The following is a 16,549-nucleotide window of genomic DNA, read 5'->3' as shown; positions in this document are numbered from 1 at the left end:
ATTCTTAAGTTTATTACACACAATACAGTATTGGACACCAGAAGATATGAGACATAAAGAACAGGATGAGTAGGAATAGAACATGCATCTTGTATCAATATTGCACACAGATGTTAAATCTATCTGATAAAGTATTGTGTAAATATACCGCTATACCGTGTATATATATATATATATATATATATATTAGAGAGAGAGAGAGAGAGAGAGAGAGAGAGAGAGAGAGAGAGAGAGAGAGAGAGAGAAAGGCGGACATCACAAACTAAATCTCTAATATTGACAATAGATCAGAAGCAATTTATCTTATCCTCTCAGTAATATATTGCAGGGCCAAAAAGAAGTTTGTGCAGACCTTTAGATTCCAATTTGCATGGCTCATGTCCAGAGGATAATCGCTGTAATGCTATATCAACAGCCTGCTTACAATCTGTATTTCTACAAAACAGGGCATCATTGTTTGTTCATGGTGTACATTTGAATGCAGTTTTGAAAATGGGCAGTTGTGTTCATTTGTGGCCTCAGAATAATAATGTAAACCTTTGGCAGAAAGTAGCCTCCGAAAACACCCAGAACGCTGGACAGAATGGCAAGTATGTGCATAGCCATGGTGAATTCACCTCTGCTGATGAGGTAGAGGGTGAAGAAACTGATCCAGGAAATCATGTAGACCATGAGGCTGAACGTGACACACTTGGCCTCATTGTAATTGGCCGGCAGGTCTTTACCCATGTAGCTAAAGGAGAAGCAGAGGACGCTGAGCAGCGACACATAGGCCAACTCCACCCATGATCCAGGAGAGAGGGTGTTGCTGCATTCCAGCACAATGCTGTCGGAGTAGAAGACCAGATCCTGGGAGGGCTGGGGCGGGTCGAGAGCCACGCGGAAAACGGAGATGAGCAGGATGGTGGCAGACACCAGGAGGATTGTGAACTCAGGACCGTGGTTCTTGGCCCACTTGTCGTACGCCTGTGGCAGTTTGGACTGGAGCTTGAAGATGCAGACAATTTGGAAGGCCCGCACAGTCACGCAGGCCAAGCACACGCTGAAGCTGAAGACAAACAGGGGCTGCTTGAGGATACAGGCCACCTGAGATGGTTGGCCAAAGTGGCACAAGGTGCTGGCAGCTGCGGCCGTTAAGGAGGCCAACATCAGGAGGCAGGTGCGCCCTCCGGCAGACTTGACCACAGGGGTTCCCAGGTTGACCAGGAAGAGGAGCGCAGAGCCGGAGGTCAGGAGGAGAGAGAAGACCAGGAGGACGAGAAGGGGAATAGAGAGAGGGGCGTCCCAGGCTAAATAGAGGATGGTCCTGTTCAAACACTGCTCGCTCTGCGGGGGAGCCCACTTCTGCGAGGGACACGGCTGGCAGGAAGTTGATCCTGAGGGGAAATAATGGTTAAAATGAGCTGAGACCATTTTAAATGATGGATAGAGACTCTGGTGGATTGTGGTGGGGTTTTCTGTATGGCAGTGCTTGAACTGAGCATTTCATTGTCCATTACAACTGAGAAGAAACAACAGCAAAGTTATGGAATCATTTATCCTTTACTGTTCTTTTCCGTTTACACAATAAGAACAGTTGCAGCCAAGTAAATAATACATACAGTAAATACATGAATAAGCAGGGGCCTCCTGAAATCAGGCTAGGGGCCTCCTCCTTCAGCATGAAACATGCAAAATATGAACACTCTACACCCCCTGCTGGTTAATCTTGCACACTACAGTTAAAAATACTGTGGTCTTGTTGCATCTTTGTTATCAAACCTGACCAGCAGTTTGTTTCCCCCTGAATGAGGGAGACCACTTACAAAACGTACTGTATTTCTTGTCTTGCCTATTTTCAACCCACCATTATGGCAGGATATTCTCTGTAGACAATTTTAACCATTATTCCAACATTCTGTAATAAGGCTATTTGTCTTACCACTTTTGTTGAGAAAGGTGGCAGCAGGACAGGCCAGACAGTCAAAGCAGCATTTGTGCTGGCCTGTCTGCAGCTTCCTATGGCCAGCGGGACATTCTGGGGAGCAGATGGATAGAGGCTCCTGTAGAGAACCCAACAAAAGTGCTGGGTAAGATTACTTTCAAAACAGAAACCTTGTAGTATTATAAGACTATACTCTTCTTAGTATTATGATATTCGTAAACTAGGGCTTATTAAACTGTAAAATAGCTGAGCCTAATTTAAACAATGTATTACTGTGTTGTTGACTCGTTTGCCAAAGAATACAAGATTTTTAAGAAAAATATTCTGTTATTTTCAGTGAATAACACAGGTCTTTTTGCACTCTGAGTAAACACTGGGTTTTAAGTGTGTAAACACTTGACTTACTAATCTTGAGGGTCCAAGGTCCAGGCCTGGCCATTCAATCTGAGCAGTGTCCACAGTGAGATTCTCAGTGCCAGTGGGGTCTAGTGTGAACGAGCCCACAACTCTGAGAAACCAGTCTGTTCCTTTCCAAATCCAGGTCACTATGTCGTATCCTGCAGGTGGATCTCCATTCTCATCAAAGTACACAGATGTGTTCCCGAGAGAGAAGTTCACCCGCTTAAGCCATGTCAGAAGCTGAGGGGAAGGAAAATGGAAAGATATCTCTAAACTGGTGTACATGACACAGTGTGACCTAGGACACCAAGGCAATATTCATTTTCTCCCCTACATTAACCATAGGCTATTCATGCAGTGTACATTTTGTATTTGTAACTCACCTGCCAGGGTTGTATTGTTCTTTTGTTGCATTCTCCTGAATCACAGCCTAGTGCCTGATGCAAAGCATGGGCAACAGCATACACCGCTTTATAAACATTGAAAGAAGATGTGATGTCATACTTTTCCAAAGAGAAGTCTTTTGATGCAAGGCTGTAAAGATGTGTGTTCTGTAGGCAATCAGTACCTAGGGACTGAGTACCATTTAAGAGTTCCTGAGTGTTGTTTCGCTGTTCAGAACCTGTCTTTTTCTCAAACTCCTTAAAGCCAGGTATGGCCGCATCTTTAATGGACACACCCAGGACAGTGCCAATAGTGTGGATTCCAGGTATGTCTGACACAATAGATGCAACAGACCAATCCTCTGTTCCAATCCACACCTTTCCTGTCACATTCCGCTGAATCACATACGGGAAGAACTTTTTGACTTTAGACTTGCTTGAGAAGACGACAATGGTATTGACTTTGGTCTTCAGTATGCTCTTGACAATGTTCTTCATTGTCATGACTGTGTCATCAGTGTGTGCGGGAATGACTGCTTGGTATGCGATGCAGATGTCATGCTGTGGGGCTAGCTGTGTCAGGCTCTGCATGCCCTGGAGGCCATAGGAGTTGTCACTGCCAAGGAGAGCGATCCATGTCCACTTGAAGTGAACCAGAAGCTGGATCATGGCTGCAACCTGGTTCTTGTCACTGGGAATCGTGCGGAGAAATGCTGGGTAGAGGTACTTGTTACTCAACATCTCGTTAGTTGCTTCATAAGATATCTATATGGGAGAGCAATGGAAGAATGACTTTTGGATGCCTTAAACTTAACTACCACTTGACTGGGACAGAAATGTACCTGTATCATAGGGATATGCAATTGATCTTATAATTTTGTTTTTAATTGTAGTGTTTTTAATACTGAAGTCTTGCAAGGTAATTTTTTTCTGCTATGCATCGCTGATGTAAAGTTATGAATGTCAATACAAATTACTTGATCACCTTATTTCAAAGGTCATATTTCAATATTTAGTTTGCTTACAATACAACGTCATGTTTTCTGGTCAGGTTAAAACATACCTGTGGTACTAGATAGGTCCCAAGTAATGCAGCTGGGGTGAAGGATTTGCTGCTGCTATCGGGGCCAATCACAGCCACCACCTTTTGCCTTGAGTATGGACTTGGGTCTGGGTCGATTCTGGTGGAACCAGGGGGACCCTGGTACTGTTGCTCCAGCAGGTCCAGTGTGGCCAGGACACTGGCCGGCACTGAGCAGATATCATAGACTTGATAGCCTAACTTCACTCCGGGTAATAGAGGTGGTTGTCTCGTGCCATTGTTGATTTCTTCCACAGCAAATCTCAGAGCTTGCATCATGTGATAGCCATGTTTGTTGGTTGTACCTCTAGAGAACAGAACAGTATCTTAGCCTATGAAGAAAATCCCCAGTCTCTAAAACCCCTTCACTGGCTCCCGCCTACTTTATATTGGACAGTCAACTCTACTTCATCAGGTGAATTCATTATATTCAGACAAATTATTACCTGATAACAAGCTAATCAAAATCAATATCCTATCCAGACGACAGACACCAGTGAGGACAGACACCAGTGAGATACATTTGAGAAAACTGAGGTGGACTCACTTATTGCAGTCTCCCAAGGCAGGCAAACCATTGTTAGGTGAATCTGTGTTATGGAGGGGAAAGAGCCCAGCGATGGAAAAGTCACCCAGTAGCTGTAGTCCAGTTCCCTGGGAGATGTAGTCTGGTTTCCTCACAGCCAGTGCCAGCATCAGCCAGCCTAGTGAAAGAAACACAACACTATACATATCCATCCTTCCGTATCCACACATCAGACACTGACATAGAACACTTCATTCTATCTTTTTATTTAGTTTTTGGACGGGTGGAGGATCAAGAGCTTCTATGGAGGGAGGGAGGGAGGGGGGGGGGGGGGGGGGTAGAGTAGGGAAAGAGTGAGATCTGGCCATGTTTTGCATCAGCCTCAGTGTGTCATTCGAGCAAAGCATATTTGCGTGTAGGTATTTTGTTTTTTTGACCAGAGAGTTTCCCTCCCATTAAAATTAAATGCACAAATGTAATTACCCATGAACAAGGGTACCCGTGAACAAGGGATAGGCCGGTGTTTTTCCATCAATCTCAGATAAGTGACATGTAACAGTAACCTAGAAAAAACATCATCCTGTGACACAGTTGTACATACCGGTTATACATTATTATTCCTAAGATTGCCACTTCAATTCTTCCTGAGGGAGTGTTTTCCTTGCTCAACCAGCCTGTATATAAATTGTTATTTGGTTGATAAGCAACAGAAAATTACATAATATCTAATGTGTGCATAATATATTAACTGAAAAGTAACGAATATTCTTGATGGAATATTTATTCATATAGAGAAACTGAAAAGCAAGGGAAGACAGCAGGTGATGATAACACAGGGCACGTCTCATGCATGTAATATTTAGCCTTTGATCAGGTATGTTTGATACTCGATGCCAACGCTGAGGATGCCCTTTCCCGTACCACATTGATGATGACAGAATGATAACTGATTCCCATTGCAAGCCTACACTATGCAACTCAGACAACACTGACTCGACAGCATGGTCCTCAACCACTCTCCTTGATCGGAACTTGCTCGCCGCAGCTCTTGCCTCCCTTTGGCGTGCGTCACAAGTCCGCTTCTGTCACACCTGCCTTGTTTTCAATGTCTTTAATGCCAATTTTGCCTTTTAGTCTGATACATTATGGTCTGAGACTGTGTCATTGACCTCTGTGTCAGTGTCAGTGAGAATGTGCAGCATGATCTATAGGAATTTTAGGATGTCTGCTGTTATGGTCAGTATTCTTCTGTCTGCTGTTATGGTCAGTATTCTTTAAGAATACTTTTTTATTTATTTTTTAATTGTTCAGTAATACTGAAGAAATAAAAATATTTGGCTTTCCCAAAAAGAACTGTACTGGTGTTTACTACTTTTATGGAGAAATGTACTTCTTACACTCTTGGTGTTTGGTAAACTTTTACCATTTCATAAAAAGATTGAATACTACAGTAAGGAAACAGAGGATGTGGTGGTGAAATCAAGCATTTACTACCCACTGTGTGTGGCTGAATTTGCATTTTGGCTGATATTTGTTGACAAATGTGTAAACACACCTGCTCTTATATTTGCCTTACCTTTGTCTAAGAGTTAAGACTAGACCACTCAGACCCATTGTTTTGACAGCAATATTGTGCATTTTATCAACCACAGTATTATGGAGTCAAATGACCAGGTAAAGAGTTGCATGCCTGGTGTAACATTTCCATGTTTGTAAAAACATGAAGATTTCAGTGAAAAACATTTGCATTGTTCTGGGTCTCTCTGAACCACAGTGCTAAAGCCTATGTGTGTGTACTGTGTACTTAAACATAAGTATGTCTGACAAAAAAACTACAATAAATACTAGTTATATAGTTATATGATGGTTATATGTAATACATTTAATGAAACTTAACTAAACTAACCATGATCTGTGCAGATCAGTGTATGTCCTATTTGGTATTTTAAATCTTTATGTATGTTAAGAAGGATCAAAATCTTCTTTGGTTTTGTTGATATTTATATTTTGCGTTTTTTATGTAACTCAAGCAAGTTTCACGTCTCTGTAAAATAATATTTTACTTTCAGTACTTACTATGCTGAAAAGAACTGAATCCAATGTCTTCCCAACTATAGCCAGACCACTGGTACAGTATGGTGCAAAAAGATTTTGGTTTAATCAAATTAATTTGCAATATGTTCATACATACAAACATACATAAAGCCAAACCATAATGGTAAATTAAATATTTTCTTGATATTTACACAAATAATAGGTACGTTAGTTACATAATAAATACAAAAAATCTGTTGAAACTCTGCATATATATATATTGTAAAAGTCCATATATGGGTATTCCCCAGAATCCCTTTTATGCCCATATATGAAGATCCTGATGTCATCGATATATATCACTGGCCAGAGGGCCAAGACATGGCCCATATCTGTGTGGCTGCTTCAGATAGGGATCTCCATGTATGGACATAAAATATATTGTATGTTGAGATCCCTGATGTCATCATTATTAAGCCCATATCTAGCAGGACTTCATATGGGAATGCCCATAGGCCTATATGGAGGAAGACAGCCCATATCTGTGCAGCTGGTTCAGACAGGGATCTCCATGTATGGGCATAAATGGGATGTATGGATCTCCATGGGTAACTGGTCCGATGGCCAGATGGCCAAGAATTGGCGACCTCACCCTTTAGGGCGAGGTCGCATGTCGCCTTGAGGCGTCTTACTAGTATGTAATAGGTTCTGGAGAATCAGTCGGTTGGATATGATGACTAACAAACAGGTAGAGACCTAATAGTTCAATACCAGGACACTTCCATATCATATTATAAAATTTAAAGATGATTTTATTTGTACACAATAGGGAAACTAACAGTATGTATGGCTATAACACTATGGTAGAGGTATAATAATGAAGGTACTAACAGTATGGCTATAACACTGTGGTAGAGGTATAATAATGATGGTAACAGTATGGCTATAACACTATGGTAGAGGTATAATAATGATGGTAACAGTATGGATATAACACTATGGTAGAGGTATAATAATCAAATAATCATGGTAACAGTATGGTTATAACACTATGGTAGAGGTATAATAATGATGGTAACAGTATGGCTATAACACTATGGTAGAGGTATAATAATGATGGTAACAGTATGGTTATAACACTATGGTAGAGGTATAATAATGATGGTAACAGTATGGATATAACACTATGGTAGAGGTATAATAATCATGGTAACAGTATGGTTATAACACTATGGTAGAGGTATAATAATGATGGTAACAGTATGGATATAACACTATGGTAGAGGTATAATAATCAAATAATCATGGTAACAGTATGGTTATAACACTATGGTAGAGGTATAATAATGATGGTAACAGTATGGTTATAACACTATGGTAGAGGTATAATAATGATGGTAACAGTATGGCTATAACACTATGGTAGAGGTATAATAATGATGGTAACAGTATGGTTATAACACTATGGTAGAGGTATAATAATGATGGTAACAGTATGGATATAACACTATGGTAGAGGTATAATAATCATGGTAACAGTATGGCTATAACACTATGGTAGAGGTATAATAATGATGGTAACAGCATGGCTATAACACTATGGTAGAGGTATAATAATGATGGTAACAGCATGGCTATAACACTATGGTAGTCTTGGTAGAGGGCTAGAGCATGGCTAGAGGATAATATTATTGTAACGCGCATCACAACCACAGCAGCGCTGGTGCGCGGCTCTGATGAGTAGTGACGTAATGATTGTGCGACGCACATGCTGTCGTGAGCTGAGGTGAAAGGGCAAGTGGCCATCTTCTGAGAGATTTTCCTGATTAGTTAGGGTAGCTACTAAACATTTTGTATCGCAACCTAACTTTTGAGCATATTTGCTTGACCTTAAACTATTGAATAACTTGAGATATCGGTCCTATTGCATTGTTTATGACCGAGTTATTTGCCGTCTGTTGTGCTAACTAGCTAGCTCAGGGCTGGTTTGGTCTGGCTATGGCTGCGTAGCTTAGCTAGCTATCGCTGGCAGTAAACAAACATTGTTGGTAGTGACATAGTGTGTGTTGTTGTTGGCAAACAGTGTAAAAAGTAAACGTGGTTGCTTGGGGAAACGATCTGTGTGCAAAAGTTAATTGATACCGCTGAGGAACAGGGTGGATTTGGCCATTGAAGACAGCACGCTGCATGCCCAACAAGGCTAGCTAGCGTCCCAACTTTTTATTTTTGATGACAGTGCCAGATTGTCCCAGTTAGCCCCGAAGGTCTGTCCGTTCTCAGCAGGTTGAAGTGAGGCAGGAAGGATGTCATCTTTCTCCGAGTCTGCTCTGGAGAAGAAGCTCTCTGAGCTCAGTAACTCACAGCAGAGCGTGCAGACGCTGTCCTTATGGATCATCCACCACCGCAAACACGCCGCTCTGTGTGTCAAAGTTTGGCACAGAGAGCTGAAAAAAGGTGAGCGTTTTGTCGATAGTTGTACACATAGTAATGTGTGTTTAGAAGTGATTACATTGTGATGTGTGTGATTATGCAACTTGAAAGATTTATGCATTGTTTCTCAAGCTTATATGTATTTATTTCAAAGACCCCAACTATTGCATTAAGCCACTGAGAGTGGAAGGAAGTTAAAGCAACAGTTCCATTCCATTTGTGCACTCTCAGTTATAGCCTTGTATTTTGATTGATTGAATACTTTATTAGAGGTTTGCGTTGGAAAAGGTACAGGACAGTACAGTACAGTTCACTGATACAAGGTCAACTAAAAAGATAAGACCACAAGAAAGCTTTGGGGCTTGTTTAAATTGGGGTCACTTTTTTCTCTCAATTCATAGGTCTATTTGGTTCATAGCTATCAATTATTTACGTGGGGAACCCCACTGTGAGAACTATTGATTGCGAGCCAAGCTAGGACTCATAGCTAGGGCTCCAGAGTAACTTTGTATGTTGCACTGTAGCCGCAAATTGAATTTAATCTGATGAATCTAGGGTTGCAATACCTCCCATAGGGATTAACGCATCAAAACAGGTTTTTGCTATCTGATTGTATTAAACAACGTCAAACTCATCAATATTGCGGCTCTATGGAAAGCTTGAATTATCCTCTTTCTGTTTGTTTCAGAAAAATTCACGACTGCGTAGACATGTTATGAGCTACTTTTTGTCAAGAAATTCAGTTCAGGTGATTATTTTTTCTAAGTATTGGAGTTCGGAAGCGCTCGTGGGAAATCGCTCAGTGGTCCTGTGTACCACCTGGTTCTAAATGTCACATAATGCAGGAGGCAGTGAGATGTTGCGTTATTGAAGACAAGCGCTTCCAAAGTTCAACACTTAAAAAGAAAGTAACTTCTAACATGTCTATGGTGGATTTTTCCTGAAACAAACACTTTGCACATAGAAAGAGGATAATTCAAGCTTTCCATAGAGCTGCAATGTTGGTAACATCATATGATGCAGCATGATGACTCATATGATGCAAAATGCAAAATTCATCATTCATGCTGAAATACTAAAATATCTCAAAACACAGATTGAACACAAAAACTAACTTGGGATTGTGTTGATCTTGTCCCAAACAACAATAAAATAAGATCTGGTTGTCCCAGAGGTGAACTGGCCCTTTAGTGTTGTGTGATTTAAACTAAATTGATGGATTGTTGAAGATATGGTTGAGAACGTCTGAATATTCTGCGACATCTTTAGGATCATTAAAACTAATACAGATTTAATTCTTATTCTTGATGTGTTTTTCAGCCAAACGCAGCAGGAAGCTGACATTCCTCTATCTGGCCAATGATGTCATCCAGAACAGTAAAAAGAAAGGACCAGAGTTTGCCAAAGACTTTGAGTCTGTCCTCGTTGATGCTTGTTCTCACGTTGCCCGGTAGGTGAGCCACTAGTAACGTTTGCAGCCTTTGCATGGCTTCAGATAGTTGAACAATTATGAGCAGTGTTTGTAGGTGTAGTGAAGTATTTTAGGGCATATGGGGTGCCACTGAAGGACTGTGAGAAAATAAAGGGATATGTGTGTATAACAGGAGTAGGGCTGGGGCAGTATGGATTTTTAGATATTGCGGCAATAAGTCACTGTTTAATACAGACAGTATCGCCGTATCTCCCCCAAAAAGTTGTTTTGAATGAAAATAATAATAATCACACCTGTGCGAAGTGAAAACTAAAAGTCGCTGAATTCAAATGCTTTAACAACGACCGTAAACAATCTATGTACTGTATTCTCCTGCCTCACTATAGTGAATCAGATGAGAACTCTAAGAAACACATGGAGAGGCTGCTAAACATTTGGAAGGAGAGAAGTCTTTACAGAGGTGACTTCATCCAGCAGCTCAAATTGGCCATAGAAGACTCAAACAGTCCCAGACCAGCAGGTAGGTCTACTGGCTTTAAAGGCATGCTGTTTGTTAGACATTCATAATGTACAATTCCATTCATTCATTGATCCGTCTGTCTGTTTCCTTTTTCTTTCTTTGATATAACAAGCATGGTGTTTCTTAGGTTAAACCAAAACAAAGTTGAACATGTTGTTCCAATCCATTCATAGTTCAAAAATATTCTTGCATTGGTGAAGGATATTAAGACCCAGGTGTGTGGAGCTTTTGATTGGTGTGTGTTTTTAAGTGACACATGCTTCTGACTGTGTGTTAGATCCGGCTGTAGCCGTCATCACCAAAGAGAGAGGTGAGTTTTCATTGTTCTACAAGTCACCTGTTTCTCACCACACCTGGCAAAGGCTATTAACTATTCACTGACAGTTAAAGGAGGCATCCTGACCAAAACACATATAGGGTTAAATCTGCCTTTTATCATACCCCTTCATACCTGCTTTAGTTGATTTTTTTCATAGCTGCCCCTGTTGCTAGATTTCGGCTGCCCCTGTTGCTAGATTTCGTGGGCCCTCTCATAACTAACACAGGGGATTGTCATCCCGCTAGTGCGGTTATTTCTTTAGCTTCAAAGTTAGTATAAAAGGCAGATTTAACAATATACTGTATATGTTTTGGTCAGGATGCCTCCTTTAACTGACTCACTGTTGTCATTGGGTGTTCACTATTTATAATTTATTTGGGATTATTCTATTGATTATGTTTTCCCATTTTCTTTTTTATCAATCACATATCAATGCCAAACATCAACATTTTTACAATAATAGTTAAGCATTTAATACTTTAATATAACATTTTGTGCAACAGTGTGCACAAAATACTGAAAATTGACCATCTACAAGTTCACAATGTCCTAACACAAGGTGTTGTGAGCTTGTGGGGTCGGCTATTTCTCAAAATATTATTTTCTGAATAATCGATTCAACTAATTAATTTGATTAACTGTTGCGCCCCTAGTTTTCATTCTTTTATTAATTATGGAGACGGTGGCTTTGATGCTTTCACTCTAATCTCTTCTGCCTGTGATGTTTCTTTTTGTTGAAGTCCTGGATGCTGTGGATATACAGTATGTCAGATAAAATGTAAACGTATTTCTGAGACAACTCCATCATAATGTGAATGCTTGTGTTATCTTGCTCCAAAAGAATATTGACCAATGAATCGACTATAAATGTTTAGTTATGTCTATACTATGACTCATGTTGTGCATCCTACTACGGGGACTGCCCCATAGGTCGAACTCCCGTTGGGTCGAACAGTGTCGGCAGATTAGATAATCACCCGTTAGGTTTTGGTGGTTGGACCAAAGGGTGTTCGACCTAAGGAGATGTTACCTCCTACTACATAACACTGTGATTTCTCAAGTGTTGTGAATTGCTTTCGTAGAAGAGAAGAAGCCGGTGAAACGAACCTACCAGAAGGTTCAGGAGGAGGAAGAGGATGAGGACGATGACTACAGAAGCCAAACCTCCCCTCGCAACACAGACGCCGCAGCATCGCAGCTGGTAGGTGTCAGTCGTTCAGCTTAATCATGTCATTTCAGTCTTCTATATTTAAGCATTGCTTCTCATGCTTGTCCCTGTTTTTCAACTCTTTCCTCTTCTCTTCAATCCCGTTTTCCATCTGTTCACTCGTGTGTGTGTACTGTGTACGCATCCAGACAGAGGAGTTGGTGAAGGCTCTACAGGACCTGGAGAATGCTGCTTCAGGGGATGCAGCTGTCCGTCAGAAGATCGCCTCCCTCCCCCAAGAGGTCCAGGATGTCTCTCTACTGGAGAAGATCACTGGTAAGACCAAAGCTTTGACTTGCCCGACATGCACATGTATACTCACGGGAACTAGGTATCTCCACCCAGGAGGTTAAAAACGAATGAATATTGATGCCAAATAAATGTCACGTTATTCATGTAATGTAATTAGTCCGGGACATCCATTCCCATAGCGAGTTCACAAGTGCACCCAGTCAGGCACACAATGGGATCAAGCGTGTCACTGCACGCGGTGTGCGCTATACGGTTCTACCACAATTGGACTGGATGTTGCCATGGAGTTGGACGTAACCATTTTTCCTACCCATGTAGTTTTTCTGTTATTGAGCTGGCAAGTTACTGTACTATTTGAAAACTCAACCTTGTCTTCTTTGTTTAGAGCTGATCAACAACCCAGGACAAATGCCATCATAAATAGCCATCAGCATGGGGGGATCTGGTCAAAACTATTTCCCACAGATATGCATGTACCCTCCCAAAAAAGATTCCTTCTATCTGTGCTGTGAAATGTCAAAGTTGAGCTTTTCTCAACATTGACACAACATTGGCACAAGGCAGAACGTTTGATTTCAGATTTGATCATCTTAATAAGAAACGTATCGGTACATAAACACTTAGAATCCTGCACACACAATGGTTTGTAAATTTCCCTGGTATATCTCCTATTGCATATTGTACATTTCCTCAAAATGCATTTTAGGAATTCAGACCTACTTCATCAAGGCGCACTGAGATCGATTTCCGGGTTGCAGGCATGATAGCTGAAGAGAAACAAGAGGAGGCACACAATTATGAGATGAAAAGAGCCATTATTGTGTGTGATGACCTAAAGTTCCTTCTGTCTGTCTGTCTGTCTGTCCAGACAAGGAGGCGGCAGACAGACTGTCCAAGACGGTGGACGAGGCCTGTCTCTTGTTGGCGGAGTACAACGGTCGTCTGGCAGCTGAACTGGAGGACAGGAGACAGCTGGCCCGCATGCTTACAGATTATATCAGCAGTCAGAAGGAGGCGCTCGGCGAGAGGGAGAAGAAACTAGATGTAAGGGACTTTCCGCTAAATAACTGAAAATGCCACATCCACTTTCCTCAACACTTTAATGTAGTTCAATGTTAGCTAGTATAAGGATCTCACTGTGCTTTTGATCTAGTAGTAACCCAAAACTCACCAAACCCAAAGCGAAATTTTAGGGAAACGACTGCTTTTGCTTAATATAAACTAAAATACATAGTTATTGAGACAATAGCTTCTGTTTATGGTGAAAAAGTAAAGTTTTTAAATGAAGAAATAATCTGAATATCATGACCATATGAGTGGAAAAGGTGGATATTACATTGTTTTTAGTAAACGTGTTCTTAAAATGTTTTGTTTTGAATCTGGTGAGACAGCAATGCAAACATTTTAACTTTATATTGGTGATTTAATAGCTGACTTTCTTTATTAGATATTACTGGCATATAATAATGACTTGTCCCCTTTATTACCCTCAACAGGAGTACAAACAGAAGCTAGCAAGGGTGACTCAAGTAAGGAAAGAGCTCAAGTCTCACATCCAGAGTCTCCCAGACCTCTCTCTTCTCCCTAATGTAACGGGAGGTCTGGCCCCCCTCCCTTCGGCTGGCGATCTCTTCAATTAACAGATTGACAAGATTTTCTCCAAGCCCCTACTGTATCCCCCTGCCAGGAAAACACTGTTGAAACTCTTCTTTCCCCCTAAAACCCCAACCACCACCACCTCTATTAACTCTACGTGTGGGAGAGCGGAAGGAAGGAAGGGAATGAGGGACAGTGGACATTTGGTGACAACACCAAACACACATTTGGGGGGAGATTCGGAGGAGTTTGCCGCTCTCGTTCGATATGTCAAAGATGCTACATCACCAGCCTGGATCAGGATCATCAATGCTTATTGTTTTGTCTAGGTTTTATTCTTTCTTTCTTTTTTTATGAAAATGTCAGCCATCCAATTATGTGTTTGGGAAGAGGGGAAGGCAAATAACCTAAGCTAAAAGAAGTATTGTTATTTGTTGTCATTATGTGTCATTTTCTCCATGGCCTATTCAAGTGTGGAAGTCCTCTGGGCCGTTTGCTGTCACTGTATTGGCTGATAAGAATCCACTGAGATGATTATGTATCATGCATTATTTTTGTTCTGTTGGCTTTAAGTTAGTTGCTTTTAAACAGCCCGCTTGGTGGGTTGGCTGTGTGTTTGTAGAGAAAGGGAGGGTACTTTTTTGTTGTGAATGTTCAGTAGCTGTTGCACACACTCAATACAGCAACCTTAGCCATTAGTCTGAGATATTTGTTACTATCCCTCCCACGACTACATTTGGTCAATTATTCGTGCAAATGATGGGTTATTGACAATTTGTCAACTCCTCATTTGCTTTATTTTAACATACGTTCAATACTCATCATGTCATTGAAATTGTTCTGTATTACAAGCCTGAATGCAGATCAAGTACAGTGACTAGAAAGGCCTCGATCCGAAGTGGATAATCTTTTTTTATCCCCTCTTTTTAATATGACGACAGTGACCTTATGTAGCCATTTTACCCTGTCCTTCCTTTTAAGCATTTGATTTAACTAAAAAAGAATCAAAGTAATTCATATAATTTAAGTAGTGTTTCATGCTCCCATTTGGGCTTGAAGATTAAGCCTATACTCACTGGGCAACTGTGTGTATTTGCTTAGTAGTAGAGTTTGGTTGCTGTGAAAGCACAAATCATGAAAGACTGTCAAAATTAAACAGATTGTTGCTTTTCAAAACCCGGCTGAACGTCCCTTGTTCAATGTGTAAAAAAAAAACTGCTCTTCTAAGAGTAGAATTTTGAAATAGTTAAAATCTTTTGACATTTTGGCTTTGTATGCAACTGGTGTGTGAACTGCTTTACTAACAAATGGCTTCCACAGTTCTGCCCTTTTCTCAGGTGTCCATTAGATACATATCATAGTTTTTTATAACGGTTGACAATCCATGATAATGGTCTTTTCAGTTTAGTAGAAGTTTTGTAGTTTGAAATTCTGTTTTCTGTCAAGACAACAGGAGAATATAGTTTGGATACTCTAAATTGGATTTTCAGTTTTCTATGTGTATAGACATTTTTAAGAATTGATTGATTGGGGAAAAAATTTAGCCATGTAAGAAATAATACTCAATGTGCAAAGCGTTGGACAACCTATCATAGTTCTGTTTGCTGGACAGACAAGTGGTTGCCAATGTGGCACTACAGGTATGAATTGTTTTCCATTTCCAAATTCCATCTGCTATAGAGACCTATGGTGAAAAAATATATAGTCCTCCTTAGGGCTGCACAACTGCTAAAATCTGATTGTGATTGTTCTCTCAGAAAATGTCTTGAAGTTAATGGCAGGACAGATTTTTCTTCAAGTGGTCTTCTGTGATTGATTTGATTGAAACCTAAAAATGTATAAACATTTTTAAATGTAAGAATTATTAGAGCTACATGTCCATTTCTTATGACAAAATCAGTTGTCGATTCGCACGAGTGCAGGTCGCATACTGTAGGTCGCATGTGAGATTGAAGTTTAGCCCAGATATAAAGGTTATCCACTTTTAAAAGTATTTGCAGCCAACCCTCAAATGCAGTTCTGTAACTTGTCTTTCAAAGACATCTGAGTCTGACTAAAATGGATGTGGAAAAAACAATTGGTATATGACCAGCTGTCCACCTTTCACTAGAGGCAGGCATTGGTGAATCCCAAGCACTGACACAAAAGATTTTAGGAAGGTACTGTTTTGACCCGAATATGCTCTACTGTAGATGCTAGGTCTTTTCCTACCTACTCACTGTGTGCTGTGTTCCTCTGCAGAATCATACTGTGCTACAAACCTCCGAGATTGTAATGCCAGATTTATGCTCCTCCATATGACATCAAAAATAGTAGATCTACAAGCTCAATGCATAGCATCCAAGACACATGAGCTTGTAGATTGGCAATTTTTGGCACATGACATGGTCGTACGACAGTATGAATCAGGCATAACTAGTGGTTACAGATTTATTTTCTGTAATAA

General features: G+C 40.6%; 2 protein-coding genes across 2 annotated transcripts; one reads left to right on the top strand and one right to left on the bottom strand.

Annotated features, from left to right (window-relative positions):
* Positions 1–450: 450 nt before the first annotated feature.
* tas1r1 (taste receptor, type 1, member 1) lies at positions 451–4,525 on the bottom strand (the record flags this gene model as incomplete). Its single annotated transcript, XM_080732644.1, has 6 exons — positions 451–1,376; positions 1,922–2,042; positions 2,330–2,563; positions 2,707–3,471; positions 3,770–4,094; positions 4,335–4,525. The coding sequence occupies 6 exons, from the start codon at positions 4,523–4,525 to the stop codon at positions 451–453; spliced, it is 2,562 nt and encodes an 853-aa protein (XP_080588770.1).
* Positions 4,526–8,140: 3,615 nt separating this feature from the next.
* On the top strand, positions 8,141–16,479 carry rprd1b (regulation of nuclear pre-mRNA domain containing 1B). Its single transcript, XM_080733093.1, has 8 exons — positions 8,141–8,801; positions 10,098–10,227; positions 10,596–10,729; positions 11,007–11,039; positions 12,131–12,249; positions 12,405–12,531; positions 13,376–13,551; positions 14,004–16,479. The coding sequence occupies exons 1-8, from the start codon at positions 8,651–8,653 to the stop codon at positions 14,145–14,147; spliced, it is 1,014 nt and encodes a 337-aa protein (XP_080589219.1). The 5' UTR covers positions 8,141–8,650; the 3' UTR covers positions 14,148–16,479.
* Positions 16,480–16,549: the final 70 nt, after the last annotated feature.

This window comes from Nannobrachium achirus (assembly GCF_963921795.1).
Source record: "Nannobrachium achirus genome assembly, chromosome: 9".
NCBI classification, from domain to species: domain Eukaryota; kingdom Metazoa; phylum Chordata; class Actinopteri; order Myctophiformes; family Myctophidae; genus Nannobrachium; species Nannobrachium achirus.
Note: the sequence above shows the minus strand (reverse complement) of the source record. Positions and strands in the feature narration are given on the sequence as shown.

Excerpts from the sequence above, each read along its gene's own strand:
- rprd1b (XM_080733093.1), top strand. The coding sequence starts at position 8,651 with ATGTCATCTTTCTCCGAGTCTGCTCTGGAGAAGAAGCTCTCTGAGCTC. Across the intron at positions 12,250-12,404 it reads ACGCCGCAGCATCGCAGCTG|ACAGAGGAGTTGGTGAAGGC; the intron begins GTAGGTGTCAGT and ends GTACGCATCCAG. Across the intron at positions 12,532-13,375 it reads TCTACTGGAGAAGATCACTG|ACAAGGAGGCGGCAGACAGA; the intron begins GTAAGACCAAAG and ends CTGTCTGTCCAG.